This window comes from Oryzias latipes, chromosome 20, assembly GCF_053564925.1.
Source record: "Oryzias latipes strain Hd-rR chromosome 20, Olatipes_Hd-rR_3.1".
Classification (NCBI taxonomy): domain Eukaryota; kingdom Metazoa; phylum Chordata; class Actinopteri; order Beloniformes; family Adrianichthyidae; genus Oryzias; species Oryzias latipes.
The window spans coordinates 25,139,108-25,165,557 of record NC_136256.1 but is presented as its reverse complement, the minus strand read 5'-3'; the positions used below and the strand labels follow the sequence as shown (position 1 = coordinate 25,165,557).

At 43.6% G+C, this 26,450-nt stretch overlaps 1 protein-coding gene across 7 annotated transcripts in view; it reads right to left on the bottom strand.

Annotated features, from left to right (window-relative positions):
• pou6f2 (POU class 6 homeobox 2) overlaps positions 1–26,450 on the bottom strand; it is an 88,283-nt gene that overhangs the window by 36,802 nt on the left and 25,031 nt on the right. For all 7 annotated transcript variants that reach the window (XM_023950118.2, XM_078938223.1, XM_078938224.1 and 4 more), the window contains exon 4: positions 20,840–21,059. In XM_023950118.2, the coding sequence (XP_023805886.1) occupies positions 20,840–21,059 (220 nt within the window). The remainder of the gene's footprint in view (positions 1–20,839; positions 21,060–26,450) is intronic.

Here is a 26,450-nt window from a genome sequence, read left to right as displayed (position 1 = left end):
TCACTTTGTCTCCCATTTACAGCTTCCAAAAAAAGCAGAAAAACACAAAGAAATGGAGAAAAAACAATGCTTCCAGATTTAACATCTATTGATAATGCAGCCCTGCAATTGTGAACATGGCGTAGACAAGCTTGTATACACTGTGAATCAATGCACTTAAATAATTTAGGTACGCTTGTCTCATAAAAGATGAATAAAACATCAGGGCAGACAAGTCTTTGATTAGCAGGGTCACTTAGACTTCAGGACAGGCGTGGATGAACATTTGATGAAGATCAGAACGCGCTTTCTTCTCTCCTCTCTGCAGAAGCTCAGCCGAAGGAAGCCAGCATATTGTGGCCAGTAAACAGCACTCTTTATATGTCTTCTACCTCATGACACATTGACACCTCTCTCACACCCCCACTATGAATTATAAATCATCCGTGCAAACGGCAAGAGTCCAATTCTCACTTGAAATGTTGGGGCAAGTTGTCTTGCAAGCGCCGAGCCCTTGACAGGAGCTCTTTCCCTTTGCAACTTCACAACGACAAAATGTTGAGGCCTATTTAAAAATGGAATAAAAGGGAACAAAGACGGAGAAAAACAAAAGGGGGGTAAAATGAGATTTCTGTCAGAAAATTATCGAAACCAGACGAAGATCAAAGACGATTGAAGAATTTCCTCCAGCGCCAGCCATTACGCCGAGGAACAAGAGGCACAACAAAAGAATATGAGGCAAAAGAAAACAAATACAGAGGGAATATGGAAGAAGCCCCATGTGGCCTTATTATAAGGGCTACACTGCAGGTAACTATATTCTTTAACAGCAGTGCTTTATAAATTCTGTCATCTTGTTAAGACTGTCAGGACCACTGACCCTCTATTCCTTTCTAACTGGGCAACTGGATTTCTGAAGCTCATTCTCGTAACCACAGCTGTCTGATTGCTTTGCTTGAGCACATAATCCAAACGGCTTGTCCAAGTTAATTGTTTGTGCTCATTCCTGCAGCAGACAAGGGGCCTGCGATGAGAGTGGGAGCTTCACATGTGATGGAGAGAGGGCAAGAGGTTTTTTTGGGCTCCTATAGTGCTCATTATATCTCCCACTGTCTTTTCACTACCTTTCATATTCACTGCTTCTTGTCTCCTACGATGCTCAACAAGCCTGAGGGTTGAAAGAGCAAAGGAGTCTCCGTCCGTGTTGTCCCTACTTGCCTGTGTTCATGTCGGTAATGAGAAAGGAGTCAGAAAGAGATGCTAAACACATGGATATGTAAATATTTAACAATCTGGGAGTCTGAATTACAAAACAAGAGTGAGACTCCAACCTCCGCACGTAGACTAAGATCCATCTCCACCAGATTTGCTTCTTTTTTTTTCCTCCCCGCCCTTCAGTACCACAGAAGAAATCAACTGTTATCTGTCCCGGTACCACATTCTGAAGTGCCGGGGGGGGGGGATGAAACAAGACTGATTGTCAGAGGTCGAAAGGCTGGGTCAAAGACGGCTCGTTCGTCACACAAAAAAGGCTATTTTTGTTTCCTGCGGTGTTGAAGAGTCGGGGTGGGACAGTCTGAACTCTCATTACCAGAACTCTATCAGTGATCCCTGCCCGCTAAAGCACCTTTAAAGGGCTTTTCTCCTCTGGGTTTACTGCTTCTAGTTGATGAAACACAGCACCTGCAGTTACAGTGTTTCATTATACACTTTTATTTGTGAAAAATGCTCCTGTAAACATCACGAAAACGCAGAATTTCTGTTAAGTATTTGCAAAGAAATGCAACATGTTCTTGTGGCATTTTCCGGATGATAGAGGACACGTATGAAGAAAATTAAGCTACAAATTGCATATATTCAAATTGGTGTGAATCAGGAGCAGACGGAAAAATGCCGCTTGTAAGAGATTGTATTTGAGACAGCGAAAATACGCTAAGCGGGCCTCAAGCAGCGACGAGGGGAAGGGGGGACGGGGTTGCTCCATGCCAATGGTCGGAGGTTAATTTCTAATGAATTACTGCCACCTATAATTGTAATTACATTAAAAGACCACTGTGAGTACTTTAAAAATAGATCAAAAGATGATTGGAGTGGGTCTCTAAATATTTATATTGTTATTTGTAGGTGCTCATCGAGTTTTAGTGCTTGGTAGAGGTTCAGCTAAGGCTGTTGTCCTATCAAAATGTTCTACTTTCTATATGGTTGGAGGAGGGATTCAAGTTATTCGAAAGAAAATCACCTTTCAAAGTTGTAGGTGTGTGAGTTGTCATGTACAGCACATTTGTTTGAGCAGGCGGTTCAAGATTCTGCGCTAATTCCTCCGCTATGCGGCGCCTCCTTCCAGCACAGATATGTCATTTCACTAGAAAGTAGAAAAATGCTGCTGCTGGTAAAATGTAATGTAAATTATCTCCAAGAGAAGTTTTTGATCGGCTTGACGTTTTAAGATCAGCACGGCTGCAGCTGTGTTTTTTTTTTCCTAAATGAAAGAAGCGAACGGGGACAAACAAGATCCCAATTACTGCTCTGCCTCACGTTCCACGGTGGAGTCCATAAAGTGGTGTCTCAATTGCCTTTTCAGTGAGTCACGCAGATAATTACTCCACTGGAGGTAAAGAGATTTAGACTCTAAGAGATCTGGTAATTATAAAGGTGGTCAAAAGAAGGTCATTTTTCACTCTGCAGATTAGATTAGAGCACTTGCACGCTGATGGAGGAGATAACAGTACTGTCTATGCACTCATTTCCTCTTGGACAATCCCAGCTTCTGTCATTGTGGGTCACTGTGGCACTCTGATAGAACTGTTCTTTCCGACATTTCTTTTCATTATGAACATTTAGGTGTACCCAAACTTAATAATAATTTTTTAAAAGTGCAAAAATGTTAAATCAAACCCTTTTATAGATCAAATAGTTAAAGAATGTAACTCAAAGAGGTAAAGACCCTGTTGTAAAGTGTTACAAACGCAAAACAACTGTTATTTAGGACATAGTTTGTGAAGAGTGGCAGGAGTTCATCAGAATTTTCCCTCTAAATTATGAGCGGGGTTGAAGCAGAGCAACCCCACCCCCTTCCCCTTTCCCTTACAGTTGCTGAGAGCTCAGAGCAGGGGGCTTTACTTTAAAAAACGCAATTTTCATAAATGCATTTTTTCCTCATTCCCCATAGAAAGAAATGTCAGAAATACAATTCTGAGCTTAATTTTCTTTACATATGTCTTCCAAAATGCCATTTCAGTCAGACAACTCATGCAGTAAAGAAGATTTATTTCCATATTTCTTTTAGTTTGGCATAAGACTCCGTTCAGATACATAAAACAAAGATCTGCATAGAAAACTATGGGTATTAAACTACCCCTAACGGAGCTCACAGGTGGAAGCCGGGGAGGAGGGTGGGGTGATGAACGCAGAGCTCGTGGAAATGGAAGAAGAGGGATTGGACCGCACACCTGGAACTTAGGTAGGACGCTGAACAGGTGAGTTGATTAGACTGAACCGCCCACAGGGAGGAGTTACCAGGTAAACGCACTGCTCGAGTTGCCTGCCTGAAATACTCCCAGGGTCAATCATTTTCATCTGAGTGGGTCTTTAAATATTGCCTTTTAAGTTAATATGAAAACAAAGGGCACTTCAGGTAACTGTTGTAAAAGCAAAGGTGCAAAAAAAAAAAAGTACAGAAAAGGGGCATCGTCCATTTTTTAACACTGGTCATGATTCAGATGGAGAAAACTCACTGTTCTTTTTACCTTGAAACAGGAGACACTTCGAAGTTAAGAAAAAGGAAGGAAAGAAAAACAAACACAAATTTTGACAGCTTTTCTGCTCTCTACCTGGAACACGCTTCCCACAAGGTACCTTTTACCAGCCGGTCTGTACGGATTAAATGCATTCAAGGAATATAGAATAGAATCCGGTGTTTACTATAAACACAGAGAAAAAGCCAATGTTGAATGAATCGTGGAGCCACCAGATTTTACAGAGTAGGGATCCAAAGATAATGCTTTTACTTTGTGATGCAAGGCGATGTCGTGCAGCGTTGTTGAATTCCTTCTCACAGGGAAGCATTTCAAAGAATCAAATCCTCTCCGTGGAGTTGTTGCACACACAAGAGAATCCCTGTGTACTCAATAATGTTGCCCCTTTGGTGTTGCTTACGCTTTGTTATCGATTTCCAAAGTAAGGTCCAGGAACCTCCGGGGGTTTTTGACAAAGTTCCAGGGGTCCCAAACAAACTGAGATCTGTTTTTGGTGTAGTTTTACAGACACAATGCACACCAATTTCTCAGAGCAATCTGACGTAGAACTAAACATTGCATAGATTGGATATTTTTTGAGATTTTTCAGAAAATACCACTCCTTTAAAAACTACAAATTTAAAATTTGCACTTTTCTGAAGAGAGTCCCCCCGCTCCATGCTTTCAGATGCAGCCTGTAATTCTGTGGGTATCAGTGAGGGGTCCCCAGCTTTTGTCCTTCAGAGACCTAAAGGTGTTTGCCCCCCCCCCCTTCTGTAGAGAAAAAGCCTGGCAGGACAGACCGGGTTATTACAGCGTGTTCATGGTCCCATCATGTGTCGTCAGACCAAAGCAGAGGCCGTGAGTAAAAGCTTCATGCAAAATTTATGTTCATGCGGCTGTTTCAGTGGGTGGAAAAATCAATATTGCGGGGCCTGATGCACGGAGATGACTGAGTGCTCTCTGACTGACAGTAAAAGCTGAGAGAGATTGAGGGGCTACATTTACTGCGCCAGAAATGGAGTGGAGTAAAGTTGCCCTAATAGACTAGTTCACCTCAAATTTGAATTTTATTGTGGATTATTTGGGGAGGAACTCAGATTTTCAGGAGCTGAGGGCAAAAAAAAGGGAGCAAAAGAGCACTAAGCAGGGTTGTTTTCAAATTGTCTAAGACATATCAGCTTCTGAGGAGCTTGAGTCTTGTATATTATGGGGTTATTAAGACTTGCTTTCCTTTTGCGTCTTCCACAGATACAAAATGATTGTAGAATAATCAAAAGACAATATGGGTACGAGGGGACATCACAGGGCTTTTGTTCTGCGCCGCTCCGCTTACATATGCTTTTGATAACGTGCCACATACCCACAGTGCATTTGGGAAGGAATGTGAGAAAAAGAAATTCAGTGGGATGAAATAACCCCAAACAATGGGATTTGCTTTCCATTCTTCTGCCTCCATCTTCTGTCTTTAATTATTCCCTTTGGTTGTCTGAGGGAGCGTGTAAGCACTTTCACACAGCACAACATGCCCAGCAGCACAACACTGTCTGCCTTAGTGATGTGGAGACTTCTGAGTGACACTGAGCCTCTTGTGATTATTAATGCTGTTTAATACAACGCGGAGCAGCCACTATGACTGAGGGGAAAAAACAGATTTCAAAATGCATGCATTCAAATGTGCATGGAATTATGTACAACGCCAGCCCTGCACTGGAGATACATCTCCCGCCTGCTACATAAACAATGTGAACACCATGAAATAAAACCTAATGTGTTGTGGATGCAACAAAAGAGCATGTGTGTTTGAACAGCAGTTCTGCCGTGTTTTGTACACAGTGTTTAATGGACCCACAGCTGATCCTGATGGGATCTTTTGTGCCGGTTTAGTAGTTTCTTCCTGAATCACATATGAGATATTTGAGAGCCCAGAACGATGTATGATGAATGAAGTAGCATGCTACTTATACGCTTATCATGCTCACTGACTAGCAACAGGTTCAGCAAAGGGCAGCAGCGGTAAATGAAATTCCGCACCGGGACAATATATCATCAAAAGAAATGTATGCACCCTAAACTTACAAGCCTCCCTCGGATGCGGACAAGGTGTCTGACAGCGCAAGGGGTGGAGGGGGGGCCCGGGGAGGATAGTAAGTAAAAGTGCAGAGAGATTTTTTTTTTTTTTTAAGACGTGCGAGGAGAAAACAGTGCAGATTTTGTTGAATCAGACCTTTTTTCTCTCTCCATCTTTTAAACATTTCACTGCAACTGAAAAATGAAGGCTAATTTCACAGTGAATAACCCCCTCCCCCCAACAAAGTGTCTGCAGAAAAGGGGGCTACTTTGTCATTGAGGATTACGGCGACGGAATTCAGGAAACGGCCTTGTGTATCCAAAAGAAAAGCAAAAAAATTTGTTTGGAGGGAAAAACAGGAGAATCTAAGAAGCTCTTACGGATTTCTTCTGATCTATATGGAACAGATACCTCTCTTCAAACATGCTGTCCTGTTCTGATGCCACAGGATCCATCTGCGATATGTCTGCCGTATACTCCAGAAATAGCCCCTGCGGGACTTACACGCTCCTCAGGCCTCCTGCGGGACCTTTTAAGCTGCACTGATGCTGATAAAAGCCCACACAAAGCCTGCCCCCAGAAACCTCCGCCTTTAATTAAGGTAATCAGGCTCTGGTCAGCAATTAGTAACCACAGTAAGCTTTCAGGAGCGGCTAAGAAGTCCCGACTGGTGAGGGGTTTGGTTCCATACCATCTGCTGACAAATGCCACCGAGGGCTCTTTGGTTTCACAGACAGGGAATCGGAGAGGCGTGTTTAAAGATGACCTCTGTGTGATCCAGGATGCCTCCCAGACTGCCACAGTTTATCTGCTGCAGCTGCAGAATCCCAGTGTTTCTTCTTCCCAAAATTTGTGGCTATTCTTTTGAGCAAGGAAAAAAAAAATCCATAAACAGGGAGAGAACAGGAAACATTCAGTGCACCAGGTATTGAGCAAAATTAAAACATCTGGGCTGTGTAGGAATTATTGATTGGAGTGTAATGCTACATTGATTTGCTTGTGTTACGAAGTCCAATGTGGATCCATATGGATAATATGATGGCTTAGAGCACAAGATATTTTAAAAATGAGGATATATGATGGCTGCAGTGTGAAGCATATGCTGGACTGTAAGCTCATTATTTATTTCAGCCATCCAATAAAACCAACTTGTGCCGTCTGTGATGCAAAATAAAAAGGAGAAAATCCGTAACAAAGGCAAAGACCAGCTGAACAAATGAGGGAAACATTTGCACCAATATCAAAACGCAGCACTTCCTGTGTTTAATCCTGGTGGGAAAAGGAGATATAAGGCACTCTGAGTACAACAGGCTGATAAAAACGGGCTGAACCTCGGATGAGAGATCAAGCAATAACTCACATTACCGTGGGGTGAAGAATAAAGGATGCAGTTTTGCTCCTTTACACAATTCCACATTTGAAGCAATCAGAGATAACACCAATTTCATTCCAGTTCAGTCCCATAAAATTACCATTAACATTACAACTCATGCAGAACTCAGATAAATGTAAAATGTCAACCCAGTTCTGCCAGGCAGTAGTTCCAGTTCCACAAGATCACCATCTGTCTGCTCTCTCCCACTGCACCTTGTCTAATATTTCATTTACAACTTTTTTATAAGTTCATTTTCCCCTCGCTGGCCATGTAAATCCCAAATCAATTTTCATTTAAAATGCTTGACTACAGATTGTTGCTGAAAGCATGGTGGACCGCGCCTCAGAAACGCGCCAGACCTTTAGCAAATCTTTTGGAACAAGGGTGGCCGGAAAAAGACAGGCAGAAAGGGAAATTGTAATTTCGACAGAACAACCTGGGGGTGGTGGGGGTCGAGGAATTTACTGAGAGCTCTGTTCCACACACCAAAATATACATGTAAATGCAGACACGTGTTTTCATTTATGAACTGTTCAATACTCCTTATTGATTGGTCCATTAAACTATAAAATGAAGCTGGATAGATTTATGCTAAATTACTGCTAATTTTGATGGAATACATGTAAACTATCAATAAATTTAAAGAGGAAATCCCTTAGTTAAGGCTTTTTTGTAATATAATTTATCTAAATTGATAGCAGTGAATTGAAGTAGCAACAATGAGCAAATTAAAGTTGCGAGCGGTGTTGTATGGCCCACAGCCACTACCCTCCATTGCACTTGCCGCCCCCTTTAGACCCACCCTCTCTGGCTCAGCCGCTGCTTTGCGCCCCTCACTCTCCCCTTCTCCCCCTGCCACCATGGTCAGTTGTGCATGTAAAAAAACACTGTTGGTTTTATCTCCATAGCAACCATGTTATTTTTTGGTCGCCTGGGGGTGATGAACAGGTCTAGGTAATTTTTAGAAGAATAGACAAAAGTAAATTTTTGGATTTCCTTAGCAACAGAGATTTTTTTGTTAACCATTCCTCATATATCCAGGTTGCATGTCATATCGTTTCGTTCAGCTCGAGCCAATGATTTATGTATTAAATTATCACAATACCCTGGTTGAAAAAAAATGCAAGTAAAATGAAAATATCATATTAGCTCACTACGCTAACGCTGTTCAAAATCTACAGATTACAAAACAAACCATTTTGCAGAGTAGCTTCCCAATGAGACTCAACGAGTTAGGAGGTGATAGATCGAAAACCCTAATAGGAGTTTAGATTTGTAGCTGATACTAAAAGAGATTTTTTTTTAAATTCAAGCCTCTCACTGAGGTCAGAGGTCAACAAAACTGGTTGTAGACTTAACCTGGTTGCATGTGTGTGAAATTTCATGAAAATCACTGAAATGTCTGCCAAGCTGTAGGCCCTGTGGCCATCCCATAATAATTTCAAAACTTTCTTTGGATTTTTTCTTTATTTTTTATTTTTTTTATGAAGGGGCTTCACCATGTCACAAATTAATTTTCATCAGGTGCCAGCACGTGCTAACTTTGGTGAGTTTTTCAGTACGCACGCGATGAAATGTTTGCTCAAAGGCGCAATAAGACAAAAAGTGAAAACTTGCAGTCCAGGACAGCGACAAGACAGAACCAACATATGATTGGATGTTAATTCAAAAACTCTGTTGTGCACTAACACAGTATCTAAAGTAAGAAACTATAAACACGGGACACTTTTCCATTGATTACCTTCACAAATAAATGATTAATGCCGTGTAGAAGACATTCATGGCAGCAGGTTTGCAAAAAAAAAAAAGCCTCCTTTAGTGTTTAACGGCGAGGGCAGATGTCAGGGAGAAGTGTACGCAGCCACATCTGATTAATAATATTATTGTCCTCCTCCACACTGCCGTAAGGACTCAGCCCTCTGCTCTCCTTTTTTCCTTTCTTTTCATTCTATTTTCGGCTCTGGCAGCATGCTGTCTCGTGGCATTGCTGAACCAGAGTGACACCGCCACCATGCACAGAAACAAAACACAATTCAGGAGCCAGAGGGTCAGCGCTACTGTTGCTTACCGGGAAAAAAGAAAACAGGACCAGGATAAAAAAAAAAGGACACGCACTCAAATGTCAGACTGTGTTCTTAAATAAACTGCGGATCATAATAAGGGAATTGCACGTCTGCAACAAGTGCAGATGAATCTACTTTTGTCCCAGCTCCTAAGTGGAGCATGAAACAGTCTCAAGGGAGTGTGTGTGTCGATGTGTGCAAATACAGTAAGCCTGAACCGGAGTGTAAATTCAGCCTCTTGATCCTTTACCCTCATAACAGTCTTTTTTGTGTGTGTGTTTTTTTTCCTTCTTTTCGTAACCTAACCGTCTTGATGGCACAAACCCACACGCTCCCGAACAGCTTACTGAAGACAAACAATAAAACCGGCAGCAGATATCAATGGCAGAGATGAGAACCAGGGTGCCATCTCTGCTGGGACTGCCTCACGAACCTGCCTCTGCCTGCCTGCGCTTCATCTCCAGCAGCACCTCTCACTCTCAATTATTTGGCTGCTGTCACAACAAATCAATCAAATTACCGCTCCAGGACTGTGTGCAGCTGCTCCTATTGCACCGCTAGTTGCATTAGCTTTGAAATGTATGAGGTCTACATTTTATCACTGTTATTTATTTAATGCAGCTCTATCTCCCCAGCGATCGTCTTACAACCGCAGCAAAGTTAAATCATTAAAGAGCGACGTGGAATGCATGCAGCTTGAGAACGCCTGAAATTAAAGAGCGATAAGGGAGCAGGGATGGTTCTGACCTGCATCGGGTTACCACGACAGATGTTGAGGAGAAGAAATGTGGTCACCTCGCCATGCCCTCAAACACCCGCTTATTCTTTGACTCGTCTCTAATTGAATCAACACACGAGTACAAGAAAAAGGTAGTTTGACCATAACGAGACAGGAATGGATGTCTCTGGAAATGCAATCACTGCAAACTATTTGAGACTTGCAAAGATTTAAAACGTCGTTTTTACACATTCAATATATTTGACCAGGTTTGAAGTCGTTTTACATTTGAAAAAACTTCCTTTTCAAAACAAGTTAAAATAATAAATAATACAAGAATGAACTGCCAATGGAACTGGTAAAATTAGTCTTGGTAAGATTTCTTAAAATAAGGTGTGATATTCTACACTTTTAAGACTTAATTAAGTCTTGAAATGGGCTAAAAGCACAGATATTTATATAAATTGTTTTGGTAATTGGAAAAACTAGGTTTTACTGTATACAAATATATCCTATTTTAAAGTCAAACATCTTTTGATCTATTGTAAAAGCGTCCTCAGCTCTCATTTAATTATGATTATGCTGCTTTAGCTGAAATTAAAAAAAATGAAGTGTTTTTTTGGGAACTAGTTTCTGCACACATATAATTTATCAGAAATTTACATCTGAGTTGAGCCTCAGTACCTTGTGTCTTGTTTCTCCCACTTCCCATCATCCCTTTGTTTTTACTCTCTATCGCTAGTTTACAGCCCCTCACAACCCCAGCAAAAATGGCTGAGCCATCTTAGAGCTATCCCTATTTTCAGAACCATGATGGCAGCTCAAACAAGGAAAACAAAGACCTTTATGGATCTAGTTGTCTACAAGTTGATGCATTTGAATTAAGCAGAGTAGGGTGCCTGTGGCTCGCTGGTTGTAACAGCTAACAGCTACAAACTTTTTCCAGCTGCGTTATTTTGTTTCCCCTTGATTCATGACAATTTCAATAAAGAAATACTTAGAATTGCAATTTTAGGTCTAATTTTCTTTATATAACATCGTCGCTCATGAGAAAAATGCTACAAGAACATCTTAGAAAAACCAAAAACTTTCTTTGGAGTGGATTATTAAAGAGGGTGTATTTATTTGTCTTATTTTAAGCACTATGACAGTCCAAATTTCCTGTTTGGACTATTATAATCTTAAAGACTGGAATTAAAATGAGAATTTCAATCAGTCAAAAGTCATATAAAACTTTCCAGTTTCCTAAATCAAGGAAGTCTGTTTCTTAAAACAAGTCCTTCTGCTTAAAAATATGATGTATAGTTAAAAAAAACTGTTTCAATAATAATGTTGCTAGTTGGTATATTTTTTTGTATCTTATATCAAGGTAATAAGATATTTAAACTGGTTTAAATAATAATTCTAATAATACTGTCTGTGAAGTACTTTATGTTTAGTGGGTATCTTACATTTGCTTGTCTGACCTTTCAATGAATAAATAAAAATCAGCACATGTGAATTTTGTGTCTCATTAAGAGCTTGGATCCAGAAAAAAGGAAATAAATATTAAAGTGAGTCAAAATCCTTCTTTTCTAAACTCTCAGTGATAAAAAAAACGTGATTTAAGACTCAAAAAGTCTAATTCAGGGTAAGATTCATAAATAGTATTTGTAAGATCAGTAAAATGTCATATTTGCCATTTGAAAAAAAAGTGCTGGACTATATACCGGTAGTTTTTTTCAGAAATCAGGGGGAATCATCAATTCAACCGTGCAAAATGACACCCATCTGGAACAACCCAGACATCCTCATAAACAAAAAAATTATCCACTTCCCAGCTTGGCAAGCAGGGGGCATAAAACAACTAGAGCACGTAATTATTGATAGAAGATTCATAACTCCCCAGGAACTTCAAGACAAACATGGAATAAATAACTTCTTGGAATATCAGCAACTTAAATCAAGTATTACTAAAAAATTTAAATACAGAGACAACGATTTAAAGCTACCAGATGTAGTTACCACTCTGATCAATTTCTCAATGAATAAAATTCTCTCCAAAATATACAAACTTTTATGTAATTTAGATAATAACATTTCACTTCCGACAACAAAATGGGATGCGGATTTGAGCATCAGCACAGATGAAAGCTTTTGGTCAGAACTTTGTCTAAACACCTTTAAACTGACAAAAAGTCCAAATCTGCAGCTAATCCATTTTAAAACCCTTCACAGAATTTACTACACTGGACAGAGGATGTTCAAGATGGGTCTCAGCAACTCAGACATTTGTCAGCACTGTGACAGTAATCTACCCGGCAATTACATGCATGCACTATGGTTCTGCACGCCTGTCCAGGCTCTCTGGCAGCAGGTATGTGCCGATTTATCAGTCTGGCTTAAGGTTTCAATCACAGCTTCACCGTCACTTTGTGTGCTTGGTGACATGAGTGCCATCGATGTAGAAGGAGGATTAGGCTCTATCATTTTCATAACTCTTTGCATTGCTAAAAAAACTATTTTAACAAATTGGAAAAGCAAGAAAAATATAAATATAAGTCAACACAGAAATCTGCTGCTTGATCAGATCAGCTTGGAAAAAATGTCAGCCCAAGGTTCAAGTAACTTTGAAAGAATTCGGTCTCTCTGGTCTCCCATGGCTGACTCCATGACTTAGGGGATGGGGGGGCCTGGTCGTCGCTGCTCCTTGCCCTTCTGCCGTGGGCTGGGGTGGGGGCCGGGGCCTCCGGTGCCTGGCGGGGGGTGGTGGGGGCTCCGTTGGTCGGGGGGTCGGGTCCGGCGCCGGGGTGGGGCGGGCTGGGGCGCTGCGTGGTCCTCTGGGCTTGGGTGTGGGGGTGCGTGGTGGTGTTCTGGCTTGGCTTGGGGGGGTGGTCCCTTTGCCTGTGCTGGGGGGGGTTGGCGGGGGGCGCTGCTCGGGGGGGGGGGCCCAGCGGCACTGGATGGGCTTCCCATCTACGCCTGGGGCTGGGATCAGCCCTTCCCTGGCTCTGGGGCGGGACGGGACAACCCTCTTGGGGCCCCCGGGCGCTCTGGGTGTCATCCGCTTCGGCTGCGGGGTCTGGGGTGGGGTGGGGTGGGGGGTCTTGTCGGCCCTGTCCTGTGGGGGGGCATTCTGGGGGAGGGGGGGGGCCACTATTGGTACGGGGCAGGGGGGGTTGACGGGTCGGGGTCTCCGCTGAGGCCATCGGCGGTTTCCCCGGCCGGTTGGCTGCCTCGGTCCCGTCGAGGCCTGACCAGAGCTCTTCTAGGGCCGGCGTTTGGGGGTGGGGGCCTGGGCTTGCTCCGGGGGGGGCCGGCGCTTTCTGGCTCCTCTCCCTCTGTGTGGGGTGGGTGGTGCTGGGCCTGGGGTGTCGGCGCCTCCGGGGGTGGGGCCCCTGGGCTGGGTGGGCCTGGCCCCCTTGCTGGGGGGGGGGGGGCGGGGGACAGCTGTTTGACCACCGGGGGACAGTCTACCAGCTGTCCCCAACTTACCTGTCCAGGCTCTCTGGCAGCAGGTATGTGCCGATTTATCAGTCTGGCTTAAGGTTTCAATCACAGCTTCACCGTCACTTTGTGTGCTTGGTGACATGAGTGCCATCGATGTAGAAGGAGGATTAGGCTCTATCATTTTCATAACTCTTTGCATTGCTAAAAAAACTATTTTAACAAATTGGAAAAGCAAGAAAAATATAAATATAAGTCAACACAGAAATCTGCTGCTTGATCAGATCAGCTTGGAAAAAATGTCAGCCCAAGGTTCAAGTAACTTTGAAAGAATTCGGTCTCTCTGGTCTCCCATGGCTGACTCCATGACTTAGGGGATGGGGGGGCCTGGTCGTCGCTGCTCCTTGCCCTTCTGCCGTGGGCTGGGGTGGGGGCCGGGGCCTCCGGTGCCTGGCGGGGGGTGGTGGGGGCTCCGTTGGTCGGGGGGTCGGGTCCGGCGCCGGGGTGGGGCGGGCTGGGGCGCTGCGTGGTCCTCTGGGCTTGGGTGTGGGGGTGCGTGGTGGTGTTCTGGCTTGGCTTGGGGGGGTGGTCCCTTTGCCTGTGCTGGGGGGGGTTGGCGGGGGGCGCTGCTCGGGGGGGGGGGCCCAGCGGCACTGGATGGGCTTCCCATCTACGCCTGGGGCTGGGATCAGCCCTTCCCTGGCTCTGGGGCGGGACGGGACAACCCTCTTGGGGCCCCCGGGCGCTCTGGGTGTCATCCGCTTCGGCTGCGGGGTCTGGGGTGGGGTGGGGTGGGGGGTCTTGTCGGCCCTGTCCTGTGGGGGGGCATTCTGGGGGAGGGGGGGGGCCACTATTGGTACGGGGCAGGGGGGGTTGACGGGTCGGGGTCTCCGCTGAGGCCATCGGCGGTTTCCCCGGCCGGTTGGCTGCCTCGGTCCCGTCGAGGCCTGACCAGAGCTCTTCTAGGGCCGGCGTTTGGGGGTGGGGGCCTGGGCTTGCTCCGGGGGGGGCCGGCGCTTTCTGGCTCCTCTCCCTCTGTGTGGGGTGGGTGGTGCTGGGCCTGGGGTGTCGGCGCCTCCGGGGGTGGGGCCCCTGGGCTGGGTGGGCCTGGCCCCCTTGCTGGGGGGGGGGGCGGGGGACAGCTGTTTGACCACCGGGGGACAGTCTACCAGCTGTCCCCAACTTACCCCCTTCCTCATATAACCTCATAATAGGGTGAGGGGGTGGGGGGATTAGCCTGCGATGGGCCTTGGGGGGGGGGGTTTACTAGGCAGTGGCCCCCCCTCCTATGGCTGCCGTATGGAGTGGGCCCCCCCTCTTTCGGTTTTATTTGCACCTTAGACATGTAGGGCCCTTGGTAGGGGGGGTGCTTGGACATCACTGCCAGCAAGCAGCAGATGTCCTCCTAGCACCCTACCCGCCAATTTTAACCGCACCTTAGACATTTAGGGCCCCTTGGTGGGGAGGGTGAGGGGACATCACTGTGAGTAATCAGGAGATGTCCCCTTAGTGCCCTACCCGCCAATTTTAACTGCACCCCCCTTAGTACACACACCCCTCCCCCCTCAATATATACATCCCAACATAAACACACACACATGCACACACACACCCTCTTAAACACACATATACGCACACACATTTTGCAAGGAAGGTGGGACCTAGGACCATCTGTCCCCTGCCTCTTCCCTGGTGGGGGGTACGGGCCCCTTTGGAGCGGCGGCCGTGTCCCCGGGGTGCCGGCTTCCTGGGCCCGGCGGTGCTCTCTCCGCGCGGTGGGGGGGTTCACATTACATCTGAGCCGGGGGTGTTGGTGTCCCTGGGGGGTGGGTTCTGGTCCTTGCTCCTGAGCGCTGGGCCCCGCCTAACTTCCAACTGTGGCCGAGCCTGGTCGGGCCATATTTACAACACCCCTTGTGGGCCCTCTTTTTTCCCCGGGGTTCCCCCCTCCTGGGCGGGGGCGGCGGGCCCCTGCCTTGCTCCTCCCTGGACCAACCGTGGGCCGGGCGGATGGCTGCCTGGAGTGCGGGGCGGGTCTCCCTTGGGGGGTCCTGGCTCGTACCTGGGGTTGGGGCGGGGGGATGCCCGGAACTCCTGGGTGGTGGTGGGGTGCTCATCTGGGGCTGTGGGCGTCCCTCTCCGGTGGGGCCCTGCGTTGGGCTCTCCCGGCGCGGCGGGGGGGCTGTTCTCCTGGTTGGGCTGGGGCGGCCCTCTCTTTCCCTCTGTGCCTCCCTGCTCTCTGGCTCTGGGGGGCCTTGCGGCGGTCCTGCTGGCCCTGGCCTGGGTGGCGGGCTTGGTCGCCCGGGCGGCGGTTGTTCCCTGCCGGTTTCCGTGTGGCGTGGGGGGGATTCCGGCTGCCGCTGTTGCTGCGGTGGGGGTCTTGGGGTGGGGATGGCTGGGCGCTCTCCTTCCTTCTTTACACATTCCACCATCCATATTAGAAGAACATGAGCACTCACCTGAGCACGGGTGTTGGCTCACCTTTGCACTGGCGGCTTGCGTGACTGAATGACTGAAATGTTTCACACTAGTTGGTTTTAAGGCATAAGTATGCGTGTGAGCACTATCTGTTTTGTGTACATGTCGACAGATGGACATTTTTGCAACTAGCAGGTGTGTTTGACACTTGGGTGTGTGTGTGGACAGGCTCCGCCCTTTTTGTACTGCATTTGAGCCTTACCATGGTGATTAACAACCAGTAAACTTGTTGCTCTATGCTGCTTCATGGTCTTATCCCCCTTCCCCTCCTACTATCACCCTCCTTCCCCCCCTCTTTCTAACGTCCCTCTCTCTTCTTCCCCTCTTTCCTTTTCCGTCCGGTCCAACACCAAAGATCTTCAAACATGTTTGAAATTAATAAAGTTTGGCCTCAATTACAAAAGGGGTTTATTCAGACATACCTTTGGTTTGTCTGAAGATTAATAACCCCTCTTGTTAAAGTAAAATATGTCCAACACAAGAGGCCCTCAGCTCTCATCTGTTTGCCCAGCTGTTGGACAGGACAAGGTAAAAAGGAAAAAAAAAAAAAAAAAAAAAGAAATCAGGGGGAATAGGGATGAAATTTGAAAATAGCCCTTGATATGAGGATTCTTTTTAGGATGTGTCAACTTTCACTAAGATCATATTCTCATTTTCCCCCCCACATTTTGCTTCGAAACGAATCATTTCCACTTATTACACTAGTTTTATGTCACTGCAATCAAAATGTACTACAATTATGTTCATCAAACTCAAACATACAAACAATTATCTTAGAACTAGTAAAATAAAATCTTAATATAGGGCTATATACTATTCAATTCGAGGTCATTCTATCTTACAGCTTTTTTAGCTCATTTTTCCTTTTTGAATGCTTTTGTGGAACTATTCCAAGATTGGTAAGTGATACTGACTTGCTGCATGGACAGATCATTTTACTACTTTCTGAAGATTTTCTTCTTAAAATGTGTGTTCTTTTCCTATTTTAGTCTACCTCTATTTGCAGTGAACAAAAGGCGTTTCGACTGCACAGGGGTTAAGTCAGTGGCGCTGCCCGGCTGAGCTAACCTCTTAAAGGAGCAGCAGTCAAGTGAGGCGGAAGAGATCCACCCTGACATGTCTAACTAGTGTGGAAGCATTGGGTACTTCCCCCGGGAGCCCACCCTTTGGGGGTGTAATGAACACAGTCATTTCCCTAATTTGTATCATGCCGAAAAAATGAAAAAATGAAGCCAGCGAACAATATCGCTGAGTGTTTTCATCAGAAACGACAGGCGTGCCTTTGATTGGCAAGTACACGGGGTCTCATTACTGCAGGTGAGTGGGATGCCGACCTTTATGAGGAAGCCTGAGTGCTGTTTTGTGTTTCCTGTGGAACAATGCTCTCACCTCACCATTAGAAGTCTGCTCTCTGATGTGATGTGCTGCCTGGCTTTCTGCTCACAGCAAATAAGATGGGATATGCTTATTAATATGAAAGCACTCCAGTAAACTAGCTTCTTGCATTACCTTTGAGTGAGTCATGGAGGAGAGGAGTAGACGTACGACTTTGTTCTGCTTCCTCCCATTGAGCATTACAAGCAAAAACCTTTGATGCTGCTGGTTTTACAAACAAGGTAATCATGCTTTTCTTGTTATGAGGTCTAGTGAAATGAAAACCCATTTAAAATGCATGGAAAAGTTACCATCAAGAGCAAGCTGGGAAGCTGCAGCATCGGCAGATGCTTGTCGAATCTCTAAATTGTGAAAATCATGAAGGATCTCTTTCTTCTCATCAGCTGTCATATTTACAGACCTCCAGCATGACCCAAGCCAGTTTCGCCTTTGTGGAGTCAGCTAGAATCGGGTGCACTCTTGTCACAAAAGATAACTTCCCTCCCTTGTTTAGTTTAATTTGTTTTTACTGCTTGTTTGCTGGCATTAATCATTCTGACAAACAACCAGCTCCCATGTTTACGGAGTCTGCCACAAGATGCTGCTCAGTTTTATTTAAACAACTGCTCTAACTTTACAGCAGAACCCCATTACAGTGATAGTTATTCATCACAGTCTGAGACTGCAGGAAACCAGACCCCCTGACAGAACGCATTCTCATTCTGGTCATGATCAGAAATACTTTGAAAATAAAACAACCATTTAATGGGAAAACTGTAATTCTAATGTAAGACATATGGGGGATATTTATACAGTCAAACCTGAAAACTGAAATAAAAGAGATGCAATCCTGAATGTGCAGCAGAAAATTCCTCCACTGTCCGATCCACACTGCTAACTATTTGATACTTGGAAAGATTGAAAACCTTGTTTTGAGACATTCAATATGCATTACCAGGTTTAAATTGTTTATTCTTCTCTTTGCTCGACACCTTTCCAGTTTATGATAAAAAAAATCAGTGCAGTTTATGTAATATTTATTATATGTAAATGTAATACAATATAATTTTTTGTCTCATTAAGAGATTTAGAAATAAGGAAGTTAGTAACTAAAAGTAATTTTGCTCCAAACTTTTGACAATAGAAAGCTTGATTTAAGACTAAAAAACTAAAATTGCGCTGTAGGTTTGGGCTTAAGGATGTAATTCTGAAGTTCAGTTTGTCATTATTTTGGAAATCAAAACACTAGATTTAAGTTCTAAGAAAAAGTGCTAGTTTTAGATTTACATAGTATCCTATTTTGTTCACTTTTTGTTCTAAAATAAGTCATTTCTACTAGCTTTTGTCATTGTAATCTAAATAAGATACAATATGTTCATAGAAAACTGAAAAATAAAAACCATGTGGTGAGAACCTACAAAAAAATACTTGTTATAGGGCTGTATAACAGTCAAATTGAGGTAATTCTATCAAACAGTTAGCTTATTTTTCCTGAGTTTGGATGCATGGATGGATCATTATACAGCTTTCTAGTGATTTTCTTCTAAAGATGAGTGTTTTTCCCCCCTATGTTTAGGCTAACTCTTTTTTAAGTGTAAATAGTCTCGCTAGAAATAAGTCAAATATTCAGAAAATAAGGAATATTTCTACTAAATAAGCAAAAACGACAGAAAAACTGCCAATGAGGTTAGACAAATTATTTTACCAAGACTTTGTATTTCAAGAAAAACAGTTCTAGTCACTACGAAATGTTTCTTAAAGTACGATTACATTGCTACTGAAAAACTTTCTTGATAAGATTTTCTTCTTTTTCTTTCTATAAGATTCAGTTTTTGCAGTGTAGGGATACAATCCAAAACAAAAAAACTGTGATTTAGTGGAAAAATTGTCATTCTGAAGTGACGTTTACACAGAAACTAAATCCTGAATGCGGAGTATGAATTTCCTCCATCGTCTACTCCAAGAGGCTAACAGCCTCATTAGTGGGTCATTAAATGCCTCATTAGCCATTGGCCGGGCTCCTCCCTTCTGCGCCTCTCTGTTGTCTTGTCTCTGATCTGTTGCTAATTAGACAGCAGGGTTAAGTGCCGTAAAGCACACTTGCTCAGGCGGTTGTGAAATGCGTCGACCGCTCTCTGGAGACACAGCTGCACTGTATTATATGTGCGATTAATCAGTCCTGGACGCCCAAAGCAGCAGTGATGGAGGGACGGTGAGGGAAGGGGGGGGGGGGGGGGGGCGGGGTTAGAGGCCAGAGCTGCAGTTGTCTGACAGAGGTGCTGTGCCAGCAGGCCTCATTCAGCAGAACTGTGATGAGCTCAGACAGGGGAGAGTGGAGGAGCGCCTCATGGCCAGAAGGGGCCTGGACACAGTCAAGACATTTAGCTTCACTCGTGACTTATGTCACTTCTCTCCACGGAGGTCCCTTCAATGCATCGCCTTCAGATAAAAGGACGTGCGAACAGCCAGTCTGTCAGACCGCTCGCTCAAAAAAAATAATTAAATAAATAAAGATCTGCCGTGGAGGCATTTCCACGTTTTTTTCTTCTCTCCGCCCATTTCTCAGAGCTCACAGGGTTGAGACTGTTTGCTGGTTGGTTGCGAACAGCAAAGAGACACAGTTTTTGAATTCCGACACCCTGACAACGTGTTGGTCGTTGAGTTGGATGGATCACTGAAGCCTCCGGGTTGTCCCTCATGCGCCGAGGAGATCTGTCGACGTGCGAGTCAGACAAGCCTGCCGGGCCCATTATCGTCCACCACTGACGGATACATTTAAAGGCTCGTTGGACAGATGTGGGGTTTATTCAAAGCTCTGCCCACAGTGATGGCTGCTGTTATTTATGCATGTTTGTGTCCATTAGGCTTCTACTTCCACATTTCCTCACTGAGTGCTGCAGTCCGTCCATTTCCTCACATGATGGGAGTCTTTCCTGCACTTTTGTGCTGCACTGGCATTATTGTAATCGGCATCCCCCCCCCAAAAAAAACACACTGCTTTACATGGAGCTTGGCATCTTTTTACATTAGTGCATCTCTCATCTAAGATTTATGGCTGACAGTTTTCCCCATCCATCCTTCAATCTAATGGTATAAAAGAGACAATGTTTTAAACATTAAAATGAAAACCATTTACAACTATGATCAAAAGAGAACACTTGGGCATTAAAGTTTAAAAGGCAAGGATAAGTACATCCATGAGGATGGACAGATTAGGTGGAAAAGAGATATAAAAAAAAGTAAAGTACAGAGTACTCCTTTGCTCAGGAAAGAGCCATAAAGTGCTTTTGCGCTGCAAAACGCTGACCTGTAATTAATATGGTTTTTCCTTTGGGCAATTTCAGGATAGATGCATTTTGGGACACAAACCCCGGAAGAGTTCTTACCTCTTCAAAGCAATTTTTACACACAAACATACAAAAAAAAACTATCTTATGTCAGGCAATACATGTAAAACCCTTATATTACAAACCATTTTTGGTGTTTTGTGTTCACCAAGTTGTTGTTTAAAGAGGTTTTTCCATTCAATTTCACCTGGATGTTCCTTTAAAAAGCATGTTTTTTTACTTTATTTTTTTCCCCCTAAGATGTGACACTAATGCACACTGCCCTTTTTCTCACCTTGCAGATTCTGGAGGGGGAGCGTCATGATGCCACCCGCAGCGGCAGCCGCCACCAGGCTCTGGATGTTGGCTGTAGGCAGGGAGAGCACCAGTCCCTGCTGCCCACCCAGGTGTCCACCCGCATTGAAGGGGATGAGGATGGGCTGATTCATGCCGGGTGCCGCCCCGGACATCACACCACCTACAGCGTTGGCCAATTGCTGGGCCACTAAGAGAGACTGGAGAGGAAACACACAACCGCACAGCAGCAGTGGTTAGACCAACAAACCCTTTACCCTTATAATTGATCATTCTTATTAAAATGAAGCCCGTTGATATATAACATATATTAAACACAGTTAGATTTTAAACATTGCTGCTTTTTTTTGATCATTACTAACCATTCATTAATAAAGAAATGCTCACTGACACTGAAAATAATGTTGTCAACATGTTCTTGTGGCATTTTTATGATGATGTAGGACATATATAAGGAATATAAAGTTTTAAATTGCATTTCTGAGTAATTCTTTATTCAAATCAATGTAAAACAAGAGCAGAAGAAAAAGGGAAATTTGAAAACGATCGTATTTGTTACGTCAAAAATATGCGTGGCGGGCCATAAGCTCCTAACTCCAAAGCTCTAATGATCTGGAAGGGGAAGAGGGGGCGGGGTTGGTCCGCACCAATGGTCCCACTCACAACCTCAGAGGCGAATTTGTGATCGACAAGATCCATCTGCAAATTTAGTTTTTCCCCATCTGAGCTGGCGTATGTCTCAAAACTGTACGGCTGGATAGCTCGGATATTGCTCGCCACTTTTGTTACACGAGTAAAGTTAGGTTTAGGTTGTGAGGGGCTGTAAGCTAGCGGGACAGTGTTAAAGATGCACTGTGTTCCGCCCGCAACTCAGTGGCAAATCTCCTGCTGCTCTGCAGAAACTATGTCCTATAGAAAACGACAGGTTTTTCGATTTTGGCTAAAAACAGCATAAAAGGCCACTACACTGCAAAAACTGAATATTAAAAGGGTAAAAATACCTTTGTTTCAAGATATATTGTTTGATTTTCTGTTTGTTTTGCAAGAAAAAAAATGTTGGTAAAAAATAATCATAGAAAACATCTTTTAGTGACTAGATTTTCCCCCCAAAATAAGAATTTTTGTTGAGATCTTTTTTCTTATACCATTGGCAGATTATTATTATTTATTTTTTTTAGTTATTTTTTTACTTATTTTTAAGGGGCCTGTTTTTTGCAGCGTGGGAACACTGTCAAAAAAGCTCAAAAGATGAACACCATGGGGGTCTTTAAAGTTAAAATCATGCTATTTTTACATTTTTTATGCAAAAGTTATTGTTTTAATTCCACATAACAGAATGAGAATACAAAGCTTTTCTTGTTGTTGTTGTTTTTTTTCTTTTAAAACACTTTGATTCACTTCAGTTTGGCATATTTTCAGCAGAAGTGAAGGACGTAAATGAAAACTAAAATAACAATTTAGATGCTTTTTTTTTTAGGTAAAAAGCTGATTTGGCAACCTTGAAAAAAAATACTATTGGGTGTTAATTCATAGCTAAACGCGATTAAGTTATATATATATATTTAACAGAGTAAATTCTGCAATGGTTATTAATGATTTTTTGTGGAACTGTCCCAATTAAACATGCAAATATACCTAACTGATTTTTTTTCAGTAATCAGTGCTTTCTTCTGACTGCAGCTGCATGCAGCTCTGCTCTGCTATGCTGCCGATTACCAGTCAAAACAGAAATCAAGCCCCTCTCTCTGCAGAAAAGCTGAGAAATGTTCCTGTTTTCACAGAATGCAAAATGGTTCAGGGTTCACAAATTGCACAGATTGTATTCATCAAAGAACAATGTGCTTAAAATATGCAGCGCTTTTCAAAAACATAGCAGCAGCAGTTGCTCTTTTGATGGTAAGACGTCTTGTTTCTTCCAAGATATTTTTTATTTCAAATACTCTGGAAGTGGAATGTGCGGAGACAAAAAAAGAGATATTATTAGGAGAATTTCTCTGAGATGATCTGCACGACTCAAAAAAGTCTCAGCAATGGGTTTAGAGCTGCACGAGCTGGAGCCAGAAGTGGATTTATTTAGGTTACACATTTAGGATACTTTTTTATTTTTAAGTATGTTAATGTTTTGGGGTTTAGGGAAGTACATGGAGACCAACAAAACCTGGAATGTTAATTTTTTTTTTTTTTAAATCATTATATTAGCTTATGTTACATCCACAGCAAATTCCGGAGAGAGTCGGTTCATGCACTGTGAATAAAGTTAACAAGCCTTTAACGCCAAATGTCAGCTCTCTGCTCTGATTTGCATGGTGTATCTGCAGCTTGGGCAGGACGCAGAACAGGCTGACTGGTGGGAAGAGTCCACCCCACTCACAAAGCCGGGTGCTTCTAGGTGACAGGCCCGTCATTGTGATAACACTGCATGAAGGGGAGTGCATGCACCCGTTCGGACGTGCACGTGAGTCCAACATTTCCACAGATGAATGCTTGTTTGCTTTCAGATGTTAGATGATAAAATCAGGAAGGAAGAAAAGGATTGCAGGATTGTTGCATTTTCTTTGATAGCAGCATTTAGCTCAAAATAAATGTATGAATAACTCAGAGGAACCTCAATGGAGGCTAATAAAGGCGAGGAATTTGTTGGCTGCTTGTGGCATATGGTTAATCTCACTTTTTTTCTTCGAAATGTAATCTCAAATCAAAGCAGCATGTAATCAAAGGCAAGTCTTTCAAACAAAATGAGACATCCCCACTTGACAGCGAAGACAGCCTCTCACAGAAAAGAATAGCTTTAAAAGACAATCGTACAATTATGAGATGCAGGCCTCTTTTTTTATCATTACAGGCAGCTGCCAAAAAAAAAAAGAAGCCAGACAGAGAAAACAAGAGGTGTAGAAAAAACAAAATTCTGTCAAATACCTCAATATTTTATTTGGCAATTCTTGTATTGATTTCAAATCAAATTTTAATTAATTATCTGTGAGCAAACATATTTTTAAGCGTCTTACTTGTGTGGTCCACCTAACCCCTCAACCGCTAGTTGGCAGCACACCGAGCCTCTTTCTGGAGCTCTGCACCAAAACAACAACAAGATCTCACGAGAACCATCTCGCGGTCAATGTTCACTCATTAGTTTTGTAGTTCTTGCCGTAACAGAGCTCAAAGATAAATGTACAATCCACCAACACTGTGTGTATCAAAACTCCAAAACCACCAAGTAAGTACTGGCACCAAGGCATACAGAGCTACCAGTTTTGTTGCTTTGTTTCGGATGTGTCAATCATTTATATTTTTCTCCATTTTGCTGTACAGTTGTAGCCAACCAGGAAGTTCGGAGCTCTGTAGGAATGGACTACATGGAAAGTGTGCGACTTCTTTGCACTTTGCGCTTCAGCATCCGCTGATCCCTCTCCGCCAGCTTACGTGGTCTACCACTTGGTGGCTGAGTTGCTGTTGTTCCCAAACTCTTCTGTTCTGATAGAGATGACAGTTGATTGTGGAATATTTTGGAGTGAGGACATTTCACCACTGGATTTGTTGCATAGTTCCACGCTGGAATTCATTGAGCTCCTCAGAGCGGACCTTTCTTTCACAAATGTTTGTGAAAACAGTCTAGTACTTGTACACCTGTGGCCAGGCCAAGTGATGAGTACACCTGATTCTGATCTTTTGGATGGGTGAGTCAATACTTTTGGTAATATAGTGTACACATTTAGATTGTAGAAATAACAAAAGTGCCAAAAAAAAAATTAATTACCTCGACACAATCCAAGCATCCTTAGTTTAGATTTATAAGCCGTTCACTTTGTGCCTTTTAGCTTGAAACTCCAGGCTCTCCTCTCCATAGGAGCTGGTGGAAAGCTGCTGTAAAATGCTTGGCAGCCCTGACAGCTGAGTGTTGAGAAGTGGTCTCCTAGGGGCCCACACAGACGCACAAACAAGGGTGTGTGTTGGTGTCCAGAAGAGCAAGCTGCCCCGCTCGTGCCTGGATGTGGTACCCAGCCTCTCTACCCATCGCAGAAGAGAGGGGGGGTAAGGTCCCTCTGTCTGCATGGAAGCTCTGGCACTGAGAAATTGGCCATAATCACCCAGATAGCAGACTTTCGTCATCCTAACTGTGAGTGGGAAACTGAAGGAAGGTAGATTCATGTTGTGTAAACTACCATTGGATAATGGCTGTTCGAACAATATCTGGCTCTGGAGCGAGAATCTATCAAAACATATTGATCCTGGAACAAGAGAATTGGGAATGGCATGCGGAGCGCCTTTGTTTCTGAAAAGTGTTGGCTTCACAGAGACTGTACTGACAGCATTAATATATTAGACAGTGACTGTTGAGAGCCGCCTGCTGAGGCTCAGGCTGGAACTGCTGCCTGCTTCAGCGCCTCTTCCTCCTGAGTTCCCGTCTGCGACAAGAGCGCAATCCACGCACAATCAGAGAAGTGCTTTTAATTAAGCTCTTTTTTTTCCTAAACCTAACAGCAGATTTAGTATTTCTCTGGGGATTTCTCGCATTTCCAGCCCTCCCATCGTCTTGTGTTTCCTCTTTTGTCTGAGCTGATGAGGATTGATTGTCATTGAGTATCACTGAGAACAGGGAAAATGGCTTTATTAAAGAGGGTGGAGGAAACCTGACGCTCCGTGTGTTTGTGTGTGTTGAGCGCTGACATTGAGCAACCCTAATGAGTTAGATGTTTATTAGACATCGCTGGAGAACAAGGCCACTAAATCCAATCAGATGCGATTGAGATATTAACGAGGCAGCGGGCTCGGACTCTTTGCTCTCTTCGTGTTTTGACAGGGCCTGTAGTGTCAGCTCATTAGTGCCACGACTCAATTACCTCTAAAGATGATGTGCGATGACTGAATACTTTACCATTTCACACTGTAGCATTCCCAGAGGCTTCTTAAGAATTTGACTTACCTTTCCCACATAAATGCGTGTTTTTTTTTTAAATAAATGAATAAAATAAATGCTTGGTTTGTCAATGAGCTTACAAAAAAGTGCTAAAGTTCACACTTCGATACAGAAAATTCAGGTACATATAGACTTGCTCATGTTTTTTTAGTCAAAATCAAAAAGCTGCAGAGCAACCCCATCCTCCTTCCCCTCCTCATTGTTTAAGTGGTGTCCTGTTAGCTTACAGCCCCTAACACCCCCAACCTAACATTACAGATCGAACAAAAAAGGTGAGTAATATCTGAGATATCCAATCGTTCAATTTTGAGCCAGATTCCAGGTCAGACGAGCAAGACGTACATGGATCTCTCTGCAAGTAGATGCATCAGAATGAAGCAGAGCAGGGAGCTTGTGGCCCGACCAGAGTATTTTTCACAATCTTTTTTCAAACTGAATTTTCTTGTCAGCTCCTGATTTACAATGATTTGAATAAAGAAATAATCAGGAATGCAATTTTTACATATTAAGATGTTACATGTTAACAATAAACATGTTAATAACAACAAAAACATGATTTTCATTGCAGTGGATCTTTAAAAAAAACAACAAGATCCTCAATGGTGGCAAAGTAGGGATTTGTGATTATTATCTGCTTGATACAAATGATTCCTTTTAGATTAATAAAGTTTCTAAA